Source organism: Xenopus laevis, chromosome 2S (assembly GCF_017654675.1).
Source record: "Xenopus laevis strain J_2021 chromosome 2S, Xenopus_laevis_v10.1, whole genome shotgun sequence".
NCBI classification, from domain to species: Eukaryota; Metazoa; Chordata; class Amphibia; order Anura; family Pipidae; genus Xenopus; species Xenopus laevis.
The window spans coordinates 101,692,040-101,707,416 of NC_054374.1; the positions used below are offsets into that span (position 1 = coordinate 101,692,040).

General features: G+C 41.8%; 2 protein-coding genes across 2 annotated transcripts in view; both read right to left on the reverse strand.

Annotated features, from left to right (window-relative positions):
* The window catches only part of rnf149.S (ring finger protein 149 S homeolog), a 31,554-nt gene extending 29,562 nt beyond the window's left edge, over window positions 1-1,992 (reverse strand). The window contains exon 1 of the mRNA XM_018249769.2: window positions 1,206-1,992. Coding sequence (XP_018105258.1) covers window positions 1,206-1,641 — 436 coding nt within the window. The 5' untranslated portion in view covers window positions 1,642-1,992. The remainder of the gene's footprint in view (window positions 1-1,205) is intronic.
* A 7,855-nt stretch (window positions 1,993-9,847) lies between these two features.
* On the reverse strand, window positions 9,848-15,084 carry LOC108708954 (protein CREG2-like). Its single transcript, XM_041584744.1, has 4 exons — window positions 14,659-15,084; window positions 11,204-11,278; window positions 10,985-11,088; window positions 9,848-10,690 (listed from the first exon to the last, which is right to left on the reverse strand). Exons 1-4 carry the CDS (start codon window positions 14,902-14,904, stop codon window positions 10,576-10,578), a joined length of 540 nt encoding a protein of 179 aa, XP_041440678.1. The 5' UTR covers window positions 14,905-15,084; the 3' UTR covers window positions 9,848-10,575.
* Window positions 15,085-15,377: the final 293 nt, after the last annotated feature.

The window sequence follows — 15,377 nt, forward strand, 5'->3', positions numbered from 1 at the left end:
AATATGACAGCCTCCAGGATCCCTTGAATTTTTTTGGATGCTGGGACCTGTATTTAAACAGCTGGATTCCCTAGTGTAAATTAACTTGTCTGCACACTGGTGCAATACTACCCAGTTCACATCTGTTAAAGAGACAGTAATGGATTATATTAAGGTAAATGTCAAAACCATTTTGCAACTGTGAGGAAAGGGTTAGGTAATGTGTGAATGCTTGGAAATGTGGCAAAAGGCAAAGGCTACAGTAGGAGTAAATAGACAGAACAGGACATTCACTTGAAAACTCACGTCTTGTTACCAGCAAGTCCCTGATCCCTCCATCCCCAGGTGCTCGATGGTTTACTGCAGCATAAACTGAAGTGCACCTGACCTGAAAACACTGGTATTTGCAATATGGTAGAAGAATAACATTCTGAGATTAGAAGTAAAGAGTATCTAGATTCAACACAGTTTCAGGTGCCCAAACTCTCTGGATAGCCACCCTATAGAGCTAAATGTAAGATCAACATGAGGGACACATGCTGTTGTCTTGAATGATCCTGAAACAATAGTTATTTTGGATAACCACAGTTTCACACATTTATAACCTTGCGATGAACTAAGTATGGCCCCAGCTAACACTGTTGCACAAAAAGTGCACTTAATCCCAATAGGTATGAAAAACTCTAGAATAAACAATCCAGGACAAAATCAAGAGCAGGACAGGACCTTTATCTGACATCACAGCTGTGACGGCAACAAAGCTAACTAAGCTGGTTTCTGCAATGTGGCAGTTTAAAGAAAGAAGAAGGGCAGTTTGAGGATAAAAGTTAAGAGGTTCTAGAATCAACAGTTGTGGGACCACAGCTGTATGTATAGGGGGGGTGTATATATAAGTGTGTGTGTTCATATGTTTGTGTGTACAATTGGTTTTGTGGTTTCTGTTGAATTTGTCAAGAGAAACAGGGAAATGGTTAGAGATGTGGAAGTGACAAGCAGAACAGTATGAGAAATATCATAGAGAAGTAAAAAAGTGTGAATCGGAGATGTAAGGAATTATAAGAGGGAGTGGGGTTGTGAGATGATATAAACATTACTGAGCTGAGTGGCAGTGACAAGAGGGGAGGGATTCTAGGATCAGATTAGACTTCACACAAAACAATGGCAGGTGTCTGTAGAGTGCAGTATAACGCCACTTTGGCTGTACAGTACAGTATAAGGCCACTTACCCAGGTGTGACATGGACACGGTGGCATTGCCACTCTTCGCCTCATTATAGATGACCACAGAGGCCGCTCTCCTGTTCGCTGCGTTAAACACTTTCTCCTTAAAGGTGCAGCCGCCCCGAGCTACCAGCGCGATCCAGGGCCGAGTCCACTCCGAGTCCGGCGCCGCTGCAGGCATGCCTGGAACAATATACTGGGTGTCCGGGTGACAGCCTTCCAGTTGCCACGGGTCCCGAGGGTATCCCACTAAGCCCTGCACGCTCTCCTTGGGCGAGCTGTCCCCATAGCGACCGCTCTCCGTGCTGCCCGTCACTGTGCTGTTAGTCAGCGGCTCGGTATACTCGGTGCGCACCAGAGCAGTGAACCACTCCAGGGAGCGAGCCGAGGAGCCGTGGGTCAGAGCGCACAGCGCCGAGTATAGGCACAGCCATCGGAGCATCCCACCCTGGCAGCCCTAATACTAGCAGTGAAAGGTTGGTGAAGCAGCCCCACACAATGATCTCTGGATATGGTCCCGTCAGATGGAGCCTCTCGGCATTGCCCACCGTCGCCAGTAATATCCGCGCGACAGGCACTTGGCAGCCGTGTAGCTTTTGCTCAGCTTAACCTCTGTACCTTGCGTGTAGCCCGGCGTCCCAAGAAGAATGTACCCCTGTGATAGTGTATGTGTTGTTGTCAGTGCCAAGTCTCTGTGCCCAGTACATAGCTTCCCCCTCCCTCAAACTCAACTTCCCTTTACAGCAGCGACTCCTCCCCTTCCTCTTTCTAAACGCGCAGCCTCTTCCTTCAGTAGCTCCAGCATTAGTGTCTCTGCTTGGGGTGGCGCCCACCTAATGGCTGTATGCCATGAACGTTCAGATTACATTCATTTGGCAACATTTGGAAAATGTGCATTTGGCCAATTCTTATACCTTAAATCATCAGCCCGCACAGTCATTTTATTGTCACCCCTCGCCCACACATCAGTTAAAAGGCCACAGTAGAGACAAGTGCTAAAACATGAAGTGCCCCCCACAAGTTCAAAAAAAGAACATTGTTGGCCAGGTCCCCTACAAGTTATAAATAAAATTCATTGGTGGCCAGGGCCCCAATAAGTTATCTAAAATAATTGGTGGCCAGGGCCAGGGTGCCAGGCACACGTCAAAATATAATGGAACTGAACAAAAAAAGGTAAACTACATTCCGGCAGGGCTGTCAAATATGAACACAACAAGCTACGTCTTCATCCCATAGTCTTATCGTGTGTAGTTTATACCTGCGATTTTCATTCAGTCCCATTATATTTTGACGCGTGCCACTAAATCCGATTTGTTTGTTGCCTGCATTTTGTCATTCTGACATGATCAGACAGAAAATGCTCGTGGAGTTCAGCCCTAAGTCCCGGTAAAGCCACATGGGGATTGAATAAACTGGAGGGAGGTTCAAACTTAACCATCCAAAATAATGGTATATTTTATATATAGAACTTATTGCACCAGCCTAAAGTTTCAGCTTCTCAATAACAATGATCCATAATTATAAATGTGTCACCAGGGGCGTAACAACAGAGCTCCGCCCCCTCGCCTGAAAATTTATCACGCAGAAAATGAGATTGGCCTGTAATTTAAGATGATGCTACAAGATTGATTATTATATGCTGATACTAGTTGCACTTGTTTCTGTGCTGCCATGCACTAATTACCTGTATTAATTATTAATCAGCCTTGTATTGTGACATTTATATTATATATATTCAGTATATTGTGCGTCGGTCCCTAAACTCAGTAAGTAAATTGCGCACAGCATGTGCAGTGAACAGGGTCGGACTGAAGTAATGGGGGCCCACCGGGACTGCCACATAAAGGCAGTCACTCACCAGGGGCCCCTTCCCGCTTCCCTCTGCACGCTCAGTGAATACTGGTGTGGTGAGTGTCGTTGCACATCGCGCCACGTGGAGGCGCTGCAGCGTAAATGCTTTTTTTATGGCTGGGCTGGCTGGGGCCAATAAGAGGCCGGCCCAGTTCAACACTGGCAGTGAATCAGCAGAAAATAAGATGGGGAGCTGCTGTACTGGGGTATCTTTGGAGGAACAGATCTTCCCTGCAGCAAAAATGGAAATAACTCAGTAGATAGGTTGCAGAACTGATTTTTACAAAATCTTCCATAACTATGTCAAGCAGTTTATGTTAACTAACTGTGAAGGTGTCATTTCTGCAGAAAATTGTGCCCATGGGTTCAACTATTCTGTCCAGGAACACTGCACTTGTTTAAAAGAAGTCAAAGCTTCTATAGGAGGTATGTGACAGTGCTTGCAGCAGCAGGTGTGCAATCAGGGCTGGATTTCACAAAACGGCGCCTTGAGGCCGCATGGTCCCAGCGCTGGTCGTTCGTGCACTTGCACCCCTCCAGGTCGCATGGTCACAGCGCCGACCGCTTACCACATGCAACCCCTCCCCCGTGCACACTAGCAAGCTCTCAAACACCAGAGCACTGGGGAGCTTTGAGTCCCCAGTGCTCCTTAGGATGCGGCTGGGTGGCATTCTGCCCCTAAAATTTTGCTGCCCTAGGCCAGGACCTTTGCTACAAATTCGGGCCTTTACTTCCTTCTCTCTTTAAGCCTCTACATTTTCTCTTCAACCTTCTGCTGACCGTACACATGCCAATTGTCGCTGCAGCTATGGGCCAAGTTAATGGATCTTGGCAGATGTATGATATCATTTGTGAAAATCCTGTTGGATGAAGACCACATTAGGCTTTGGATATGATCATGATGGTCTGTGGTCCGATTGTTGGCCCATACACGACCCTGATTCATAAAGCTTATTTAATAATGAAGTACTAAATAGTTCATCCTACACAGTTGTGTTTTACATGGTGTGTGTTCTGGTTAGCATACAAACTCTACATTAGGTATACAATTCTAATAATATGTTTGCCAAAAGGCAGGGTCGAACAGTCTTTTTTTAAGGCAATAAAACAAGACAGGGCCATCTGCTATTCCACAGAGTGTGCTAATGCACTTTTTACAAAAGATGCACCCATTTATTAATTGTTAAACAAAAGAAAAGTGCTGCACATATGCACACACCGCCTTTGTAAATGAGAATGACTTCACATAAAGCAGTAAAAGACATCTGGTACAGTGTCGGACTGGGACACCAGGGGCCCACCCAAAAACCTTTGACTAGGGGCCCACCAATAAATCTTAGACCATGGGCCCACTCTCAGTATTGTTATTCTTCCTCTACTCACTCAACCTCTATTCTCCTAGTCTCTTTTCTTTACATACTATAATCTTGTTCTCATAGAAATAGGGAATGGCCGTGAAATAGGCTAAATGTCTAGCAGCATGAGGGCCCACTGACACCTTGGCCCACCTTGGCCCACCGGGACTTTTCCAGGTATCCCGGTGGGCCAGTCCGACACTGATCTGGTATAATTGTTTATATTACTTTGTCTCTCATCCTTATGTTTAACTGCCCTAAAAAAAGTTATGTTCTGTGCCAGCCATGCTCTGAACTAGGGGTAAGAGACAATACCTACCCCTGTTCCAGGCACGTGTTCTCTCCACTGCCACTGGTCACCATCACTTAGCTGTGCGCTCTCCCACCGCCCTGTGTCCTCATAAAGCATGCACGCTCCATCATGTGTGGGGAGGGGCAAGATAGCCAGCCTGGTTGCCTTGGGCAGTCAGCCCACTTGGCCCGCCTCTGGTGCCAGGAATAAATGGCTTAATAGTCTGTCGATTGTATGCATGTCCAGTTTTAATGGTATGGAATGGCAACTCTAGTAGAGGAGTTATTAATGCAGATGCAAATTGGAGCTCGCAGCAAGAACAAGGAAAGAGTGCTCAGCTTGGACAGAAAACATTTTTTGTAGCTTACTATTTCACCCCAACTGCCTAGGCATAAACAAACATATAGAGGCAGATTCACTAAAGGGTGAAGTAACTAACGCTAGCGACTTTTCGCGAGCGTTGCCACCCGCAGGGACATTGCCACTTACATTATATCCTGTGTGCCGAAAATGCATTAAAGTTCCAAAAATGCTGACGACTTTTCCTTTTATGAAGCGGAATTTCCTGCAAAAGTCCTGACAAACTTTTTTTTTTGGGTAACTGGTTTCCTCCAGACATTTCATAACATATGGAATATTCATTTTACAGTGGGCTCATGTGTAGGGCATTATATTAACTCTCTTGTCTTTCTTAAGGTTCCCTGGACATGTATTTGAAAAAGTGGTAACTTCAAGCATTTGCACCATTTATAATAAAGACCTCCATACAACTTTAAACTACCCACTGTATGCAAATTGACCTAAGCGCAAGACCACTAGCAAATTTTCGCTAGGCACAAATGAAAAGTCGCCAGCATTCGACACCCAGGATGAAACTTCGCATTTTAGTGAATTAGTGTATTCGTAGTGCATTGCGCCTGGCGAAGTTGTGAGAAGTATCGCAAAGTGGTCGCTGGCGACAATTCGCCCTTTACTGATTCTACCCCATAGCCTTTGCAATAAATGTGTAGCACACTGGATTTGTGTTGAAAAGTACCTAAAGTAAATTGAAGAGGCACCTTTCTCCTAATGCTATGCACTTTACCGTATACAGTATTCACTCTGCTCGCAATGGTGTGAAAGCAGGGTGTTGTGCAACTGCAATTATCACAGTACACAAAAATGGGCAGCAGTGGTTCTTAATATAAACATAGAAATGATTTATTAAACAATGTCCACATATGAGTTATTAGAATAATGCAAGAACATGAAACATTTGTGGACAGATATAAACTCACAACACCAATGGTCAGTATGTATCCCCGCAGGTAAAGAAAAGAGAACAAAAACAGCTTATACAGAGGGCACTCCCAGCTTTCAGACCTTATCCTATGTGGAACCCCAAGGCATACCTCCCAACTGTCCCTTTTTCGGAGGGACAGTCCCTCTTTTGACAGCTCAACCCGCAGTCCCTCATTTGTACTGGAAAGTCCCTCTTTTCTATGCACTGAACAGCCAGAAAAAGAAACAAAGTTTCTCACTTAATTGGCTTTTAGCAGAGAGACCAGGACAGCTAACAGGTGCAAATAAGATACTTTGTAACAATTTTGAGACACAAAAACTTAGATAAGTTACAAAAAGTTACAAAATTTTGTAAAACAAACATGGTAATTAGGGAGTGTGGCCACAGAAAGGGGTGTGGTCAAAAAAATTGCTGCGCTACGTGCGGGAAAAAAATGTTGTCCCTCTTTTTACTTCCAAAATGTTGGGAGGTACGCCCCAAGGGTACTCCTCTAGTCCCTAGTTCTAAACACTTACTCCCTACTACTGGGCAACGATTAACATGGCCTCACTCTAATCCCACTCACACTCCTCTGTGGAGCCTGTGCTGCTGGACACTCTTCTCTTTGGGAAATCTTTGGCAAAGGCCTTGAGACTGCATGGCTCACACATACATATTTTAGCACACTGCCATCTTGTGGCTAAACTATGAGCATTCCTTATAACTAAGGGGCCCTTAGCAAACTTAACTGGACTGCACAATAAAAGAGCAAGAGCTTAATTATATTTTATATTTAATTATATTTAATAATGTAATATATTATATCAGGCACCCCCAGTGATTTCACTTTTGGTTTCCCTTTATTGTTGGTTATTGTAGTGCAACAGCGTAACTACCAGGGACATGGGGTGCGGGCTGAGAGTCCGGGGGGAAACCTAACAGCACCACTGTTTAATATAGAGGACTGTGTCCTGTTAGTAGTTACTGATATACGTTAATGTTAAATATTTTAATTTAATGGGAATTGGAGTTAAAAGTGGAAATTCATTGGATAAGAGAAGCAGACAGTCTGGAAAAGTAGAATACATATCTGTTTCTATGGACAGTTCTACTTTGAGGCCATCAGCCAAGCACAGAAAACAGTTCTATTTGACCAACCATGTGAATATTGGACAGAATCTAATCACTGCAATGATATCTGTGAATGATCAGTTATATATCACTCAAATCAGCCTCTATATGCAGATATGCAGATGATTAATTTGACTTGGTTTTCCTCCCCATCATAAAAAAACATGATATTAAACCTTGCACAACATGCAGTCAGTGATGCTTTAAACAGCTGACTGATTATGTAGTAAAGTAAAATTTCCTAGTCCTAATGCACAATCCTGCATGTTACAATATCAATTAATCTCATATACTTTAAAACAAAAGTTTTACTAAAATCTACAAGATAAAACAAAAATGTACCTAATTTTATATTGGCACTGTACAAAACAGACAATGACTTACATGGGTATTGTTTATGTTCAGATGTACAGCAGAACTATTGCACCAAGAACATAATGAATGGTAAAACTTTCTTGTGCTGTAGGGCTTCTATACCTCTGTTTATTAACAACAACTCTACTGTAAACGGTTACATATAATGGCAACTGAACAGTACACAATGGCAATGTTGACTGAGCGCTGTAAAATAAGCTTTCTTGCCCACACACCTAATATAATAATAGTGAGAAACGAGACCAGTATTTTGCAATTAATGTTAATTTAATGCCTTGTCTTTCAAACCTCAGAACTCTATCATCAAACAGATAATAAATTCAAGTTTAATACATTCCACTTTTTATAACCAGGAGGCACGAAAAATATTCCCTACACACTCTTGATGGGAAAAGTAATCATATAATCTAATGCCCGTCAAATTTCATAGCATGTAAATGCAAATGGCAATGCATTCCTTATATACTGAATGTCTGGAAATGGCCATATTAGCCCCATTTTTGACTGATAGTTTTGCCAAATGACATATGGCCATCCTAGACCTGCTGGGCAAAAAAAAAGCAGATGATGCACACATTCATACAACTGAGTAATTCACAACTATATGCACTCAGGAGTGTATTATTTGATCTGAGACAGACTAGGCAGCACTACAGAAAAGTATGATGCCAAAAAAACATGTGGTCTTTGTTATCCCAAAGGTTTTCTTTCAGAAAACAGGTGCCTTCATGTATTTCCATAAATGTAGGCTACAGCTTATGTATTTAGAGGCAACATGCAGGATTTTAGGGGCCTTACATCTGGCCACTGTCTATTCATACTGCCTCATAATTGCATACAATTATGAATTCTGAAATTACAATATATCTGTAGCTAGATTCAGCTATATCTGAGAATACCTTGGTGGAGGAGGCAGTATGCAGCACCAACTTGGTTAAATAATACAAATATGTAGATAAGTACAGATACCTATGCAGAATAATCTTTTTCTTTCCTTATACTTCACTGAACATTTACAGGTAATAAAGTGAACGTAAAACATGCTTCTAAGTGGCATATCTTTTCTGTTTGAATTCAAAAACTCCTATATATACTGTAGGTAATTTCTCACATTTAAAGAAACATGGCAATTAATATCCTCCATGCTTTATAATACCGAAGAAGCACAATGTCATACAGACTTAGCTCTGTAGTAATCTTCCATCTTAATTGTGAAAGCCTTGCCATAACAATCTGTTACATGGATGTGATCTGTCTTCATTTTCATTAGCAGCCAGCCAGAATTCGGAGACAATTTCCTCATTACAGCAGCAAATACAACAGTAAACAAAACCTCACCAGGTTTTGAAAGCCATTTTCTTTTTGCAGCATCAGTGTTCAAGATGATGTGTCTGATGTAGCATGACATCCAAACATGTCGGAGGCAGTCACTGTATTTTTAGTCTATATTTTTGGTGCGGAACCTTACACAACAGAACTGCAAAAATGTGTTTGAAAGTCAAACAATATAGAAACAGATATAGTTACCAGCTTGCACACCCTGGCTCTCCAAATCGTATAATGCCCGGTGCCCGGCCGAGAGGTCTTCGGAAACCCACAAACTTCCAGAACAAATAATTCCACCGGCACACAGGTCTTAGTTGAAAGTAGGGACAACCCTTGCTGTATTTTTATTTGCGTGATGCATCTCGCAAATAAAAATACAGCAAGGGTTGTCCCTGCTTGCAACTAAGACCTGTGTGCCGGTGGAATTATTTGTTCTGAAAGTCAAACAATCCCTATAACTGGTTTGGTGCTTTGTTCTCTAATTAAGAAAATGCTTAGAAGACATGGAATGGAGGGAAACATGGTACATTGGAAGAACACAGACCTGTCCTTTGTATATACCCTTGAACACTGCAGGTATCTATAAAAATAAGTCACATAAAAAGCACACAAGTTACACACTGTTTTATATAAATAAAGTCTTTACATGAAAACTTTACTATTAGATACAACTAGAATTACAATTAGAGACTGCATTATTTCCTCTCAGATAATCGGTGACTGACACACATCATAAAATAGTGGCTTAAAAGAGCTGTATACCCTTTTTTCAACATTATTTCAATGAACAGGACTTGTGCCAAACATAATTTTTGCCTATCATTGAGGAAGAGCTATTTATTGTACTAAACTGGACAATCTACCAGAGCCGGGCCAACCCTGCCAGGCGCCCTAGGCAACCTGGCGGGCCACGGCGCCGGCTCAGTGTGCGTGAAACTGCGCATGCGCGAAACTGCAGAAGCGCATTTTCCCGAAAAATTTCACTCACCAGCCTGGGAGAGACGGGACCGGACACGGGGTAGGCAACAGAGCAGGTACGTGCCTGTCACCCCCCCAGCTTTGCTCCCTAGGCACGTGCCTACTCTGCCTACCCCTAGTTCCGGCCCTGCAGTCTACTCAAGGTTTAGTTCTGACAGTGTATATAATTAAATTATCAATTCACAAATAATTCCATGTATAATGGACTCCTGCTAACAAAACAATCACAACGAAGGGTGGACCAGACATGGGGTAATCTCCAAATTTCCCCGTTTAGCTCAAGATATAAAAATCACAGGTTGTGATTAAAACAGGCAAAACATATGTTCAACCCAAAACCCTTTTCATTGACCACCTGTTCATGAATTAGTTAATTTCCCTCCCACAAGTTCTGTAGGCAAGGTTGCCTTCTAAACTGTTTGTGACATTTTCTCCATTAGAAGATATCTTTCACAGCAGTATTCAAAAATGTGCCAGTTGTAATAGATGCTTTTTTGACAAGGACTGAAGTACCTGCAGCTGTTTAGGAATGTATAATCTAATGTACGATTGAAATAGTTTAAACTACAGGCAACCTGACTCACTGACTTTCTACTTAGAGACATACGAATGGAAAAAGGAAACTAAACTATTTTGAAATACTGAAAACAATGATCATATGTTTTATTATCTGTGAAGGTGAACTGGCCATTCAATTATAACAAATTATAACAATAAAAGAGACTAAAACCAAACAGAATACATGTGACATGAAATCCACGCTGTCCATTGTTAAGATGCAGATTATACACAGGGGCAGGATCAGTATTACCTGGAAAACAATGCTTTTTTAGCGAAGTCTGCTTCTTCTGGTGGCACAATTACCATCTGGCCTGTGAGGGTTAGGGAAGCGGTTTGAGAATCATCCTCTTCGTCTATGATCCTTCATTGAGTAGAGAACAACAAACACAGGTTTTATATACTGTAATTGTATGTAAAAAAAAGAAAAATAAAGAGCTCAAGCTCACCTGACTAAATGCAATTAAGCTTATATATAGAGCTGATATAGAGTTAAATTCTTGTGAATCACTGGGTATGGTATATGCTGCAGACATTAACCTAACACAGTATATTAAATATAGTATATTGAAATGATGATGTCATTTAGATAATTCTAGGGAGCCTTGAGTAGGCTGGGGGTGCTTAGAATCCCCTTGGATGGTCACATGTGCCAAACAAGCCTCCAATTGCACAGCCATGACTTAGCATAGTGTGAAGGGTAACAAAGACTATTGTTGCAAGGAGGGAGAGGTCTCCTTTACATTGGTGTATCATTTTTTTCTGGCAAACAGCCAAATAGAATTATATATACTTGCATAAGTCAGCATCCAGATCTGCAAATGTCAGCGATGCTACTGGATTCTTTATCAGAGATAAAGCTGGCCTTTCAGCTGACATATGGGTCACCTGTATCATTATCCATTGGGCCATCACTAGTGAGTAAAACATGTCCAAAGGGTAGGTCTGCAATCTGGTAAAACAAAGGAAAAAAAAAATCAGTTGTGTAAATAATCTGGAACATCAGACAGAACATGAGCTTTATGTTAATTATTAGAACTTTTTTTTACATAAAGTACCATTGTAATGAAACAGTATCATCTTTGAAAAAAAAATGTATTGCCTTCTTAAAGAGAAGCTTTATTTCTTCATAAAAACTATCTTATTAAACATAGGGCAATAGTGATCACTCATTGTTTTAGCCTAAGGATGGTGCAGAGAAGATGATGGAAAGGTACTGTATTTATAGGGAATACAGCAAATACATACTTCTACTCATAAAAGTAATTGACCTTTGACACTGTTAAGAAGATTGGCTCATGGCATATAGGAGTTTCTTTATTTCACACGATAGGTAGCAATCTATGATCGGTGTCAATATTTAATTGGCCCTACAAGTACTTTAACCAAAATGCTCCCTGCACTGTTGCTCTTCATGGCCTGGCTATACTCCCAGTGATAGGAAAGAAACAAAAACAGTAAGAGGATAAAGTGATCATTGTTTTAGCATTAAATATATATTTAATTTAATTAGCTTGTTACACTCTCCTATAAACAGCAAGAATGTAGGGAGTTTGTCCTGTACATAATAATAGCTAATAATATTCCTTCATTTGCTTTCAGGTTATAGACAGTGGGAGGGACCAGTTAGTAAGCTCTTGTCAGTACATTGGTGCCTCTAAATGCAGCTCACACTTAAATGATGCAACACCTTATGAATTCCACATACAGTACATGTGGAGTGATGGTATCCCTACGAGCTCCAGCTGCCTGGCTTTTCCACTGAGAGAAAACGGTTCCATGATTCAAATTGTTTGCCTTGTCTTTTTAACTTTTTAGCATGCTTTGCCTGGAATTGTGTTATTGTTACTAAGGGTTTAAAACAACTGGCTTGAAAATGAAACTCCCTTGTACTCCCTTGATGTGTGATTTGGAACCATGTCATTCTAGCCCTATCTAAGGTACTTGCTGTATACAATTGCTGCTGTGACAATTGTTGATTAATTCTATCTTCAAACTACTATTAAACTTGTACACCATTTATAAAGAATGTGGTGATGAGCATAAGTTTTTTAAAAGACAAGGAAAGCCCCATTCTGTGGGGTGTACATAACATATTGACAGACCCTAGGGCAGGGATCCCCAACCTTTTGAACCAGTGAGCAACATTCAGAAGAAAAAGGAGTTGGGGAGCAACACAAGCATGAAAAATATTCTTGGGGTGCCAAATAAGTGCTGTGATTGGCCATTTATTAGCCCCTATGTGGATTGTCAACCTACATTGAGACTCTGTTTGGCAGTGTACCTGGTTTTTATACAACTAAAACTTGCCTCCAAGCCTGGAATTCAATAATAATCACCTGCTTTGAGGCCACTGGGAGCAACATTCAAGGTGTCGGAGAGCAACATGTTACTCACGAGCTACTGGTTGGGGATCACTGCCCTAGGGAATGGGGCAATTTTCACCAGCCCTGGGGAAAAAAAAGAAAGCAGTGCTGCCATCTTACTTACTATTCTCATGCATTTTTTCAAAAAGGAGCGCCAGCCAGAGAACAAACGTAGCAATGAAATTCACTTGGGGAACAGGGGTGACCAACATATTGTGAATGGAGTGATTTTTACGCCATACCCCAAGGCTCTTAAAATCTCAGTTTCTAAGTGGCAGAATTTCCACATGCACCATTGTCCTTAGGGCTTTTAAACATGAGCGTTTTTACATGTGTTTCCCTGCAGTGGATCTTTCATATGTTCCACCACAACCACAGGGAAATATAGGAAAAGATACAGAAGTAATATAATAAAAGGCACTAAGTCACTGCTCCTGGGCAAATTTGCCTTTTATTACATTACCCCCCCACTCTGTTCTATTAGTTTGTACTCACTAGGGTGCAGGCAAGTGCCAAATGCAGGTAGAACACATTATAATGCATTAGATTGGGTTCCATCTGTGCTCGGCAGAGACAAACAAACAGGAAAATACAGGACTGTATTTCTTCCTGCAGGGGAACACTCTTGTGTAAGAGCCATTACAGCTGCTTGCTCAATCTGTTCATTTTCAGTTTGTGGACGATACTGTAAACATACTTCAGAACACATACTGAGTAGGCTTTACTGTAAACATACACTTATAGCAAAACAGTTATAGAGTGTATTCCAAACAAATGCATCAGAAACACTTGAGCGATTAATAGTTCATGTTTCTTGGCACCAAAAATGGACCAAAACTTTACATGTGCCATTTAACTACAAAGAATTACAGTCTTTAAGGGTAAGGCCAGACGAGGAGATTCGGGGAGGTTTTGTCGCCTGGCGACTTATCGCCACGTCTTTTGCGCGACTATCTCCCCGAACTGCCTCCGCGTTTTTCCCCCATAGGCTACAGCGCAAAATCGCCTGCGCTAATGCACACGCGGTGAGGCGTTTTCAATAGTTGCCCAAACTTTGCATTAGCGCAGACGATTTTGTGCTGTAGCCTATGGGGAAAAAACAATGAGGCAGTTCGGGGAGATAGTCGCGCAAAAGACGTGGCGATAAGTTGCCAAGCGACAAAATCTCCTCGTCTGGCTTTACCCTTAAGGCAAAAGCTTGTGGTGGTTAAACTTTGCATTAGGTGAGTCCCACATAAGGGGCATAATTATAAAGCTGTAATGTTTTACTCATCATTTCTCACCTAGTTTTTCATTTGCATTCATCAAAACGAATACATAAAAAGATTACTTGGCCAAAACCACATAGCATAAAACTGACAATGTAAACTGCATTTTAAAACAGCTTTATAAATATGCTCCCTATTGTTGTTCACAAACCAGTACTAAAAAGGCAAAATGTCAAAATGTTAACTTTGTTAACTTTATTTAAAGCTATCCTTAGAAGAATGTGTTTGCATGTGAGTTATTGCTTTGGGTATGTGTACCATTCAACAGTTAATGAGAGCACTTAGCACTGCCTGTGCATGTTGCGGAGGTAAACATATATAGTTTGTGCAGCCTCAAAGTTTTAGATGGAAATTAAATCACCTCCATTCTACTAAAACTAGGGTACTACCCACTCATCGTCATTCTGCAAATTAACAGCTGGATGGAACATCCCCAGAATATTTTTTTCTTGGAAGAGACTCCAGTGGTGGGACTGGGTGCACAGTATAGGAAAAGATGGTGTCAGACCAATTATATGTAAATGATGTCCAACCTACCTTGAGATGAAGTTAAACTAGAACTTCCAAATCTCAAGATAGTAACTGTAGAGTTCCTAGCAGCCACAACTGGAACTGAAATGCTATGTGTATTTCCCTGGGCATGTACAGGTTCCTAAATACACTTACTGACTCATGCGTGGACATTGTGGCTAGCAAACGGAAAACCCCATTTGCTGTGGTGGGCAAGGAGCCTGGCATCCCTGGCCATTTTCTGATGGTGGGCCACTGCTCTCTGTGGCCACATTACTTTCTCTCTTGTATGAGAACATTCTGGAGGGAGAAGATATCTGCTTGGATCCGACTGACGCAGGCCTGGGCTTCATCTCTCTGTCCTCTTCTTTGAAAGTAGAGGCTGGGTAGCTTTGTTTCCAAATGCTGATGGTATCCTCCAGCTGGCAGTGCATCTTCTGTGGAAGAACTGTATAGTTCCTCCTCCACCTCGTTGGTTACTGACAAAGACACTGAATTGACAATAACATAGCTGTGTTGTGGGGGCATGCGCCGCAGACGAATACCCAGAGCAAGCAGGCAAGGGCAGTTCTGCTAGGAAAGAAGCACACAGACATTTTGGGGAGGCTGCCATAGGGTGCTGGAATCTACATTTCGTTAGCTGAAGAGAAGCCCAGACAATGCTAATCGATTCTCAGTGCTTCGATCGCCCTCTTGTGATACAAAGGGACATTGCAGCTATAGTTTATCTGCCTAAATGTGTGGTTTGGTCACTATTTCATTCCCCGAATATTCATTGGCCCACCTTTGCTAAACAAAATTACATTGGTAATATACGTGTAGACCTGTTTTACCAATAGTTATTGAAACTGTCTATAAATGAATGCCTCATGGGGCCCCTATACCTCCTGGGACCCCAGCAGCCGCA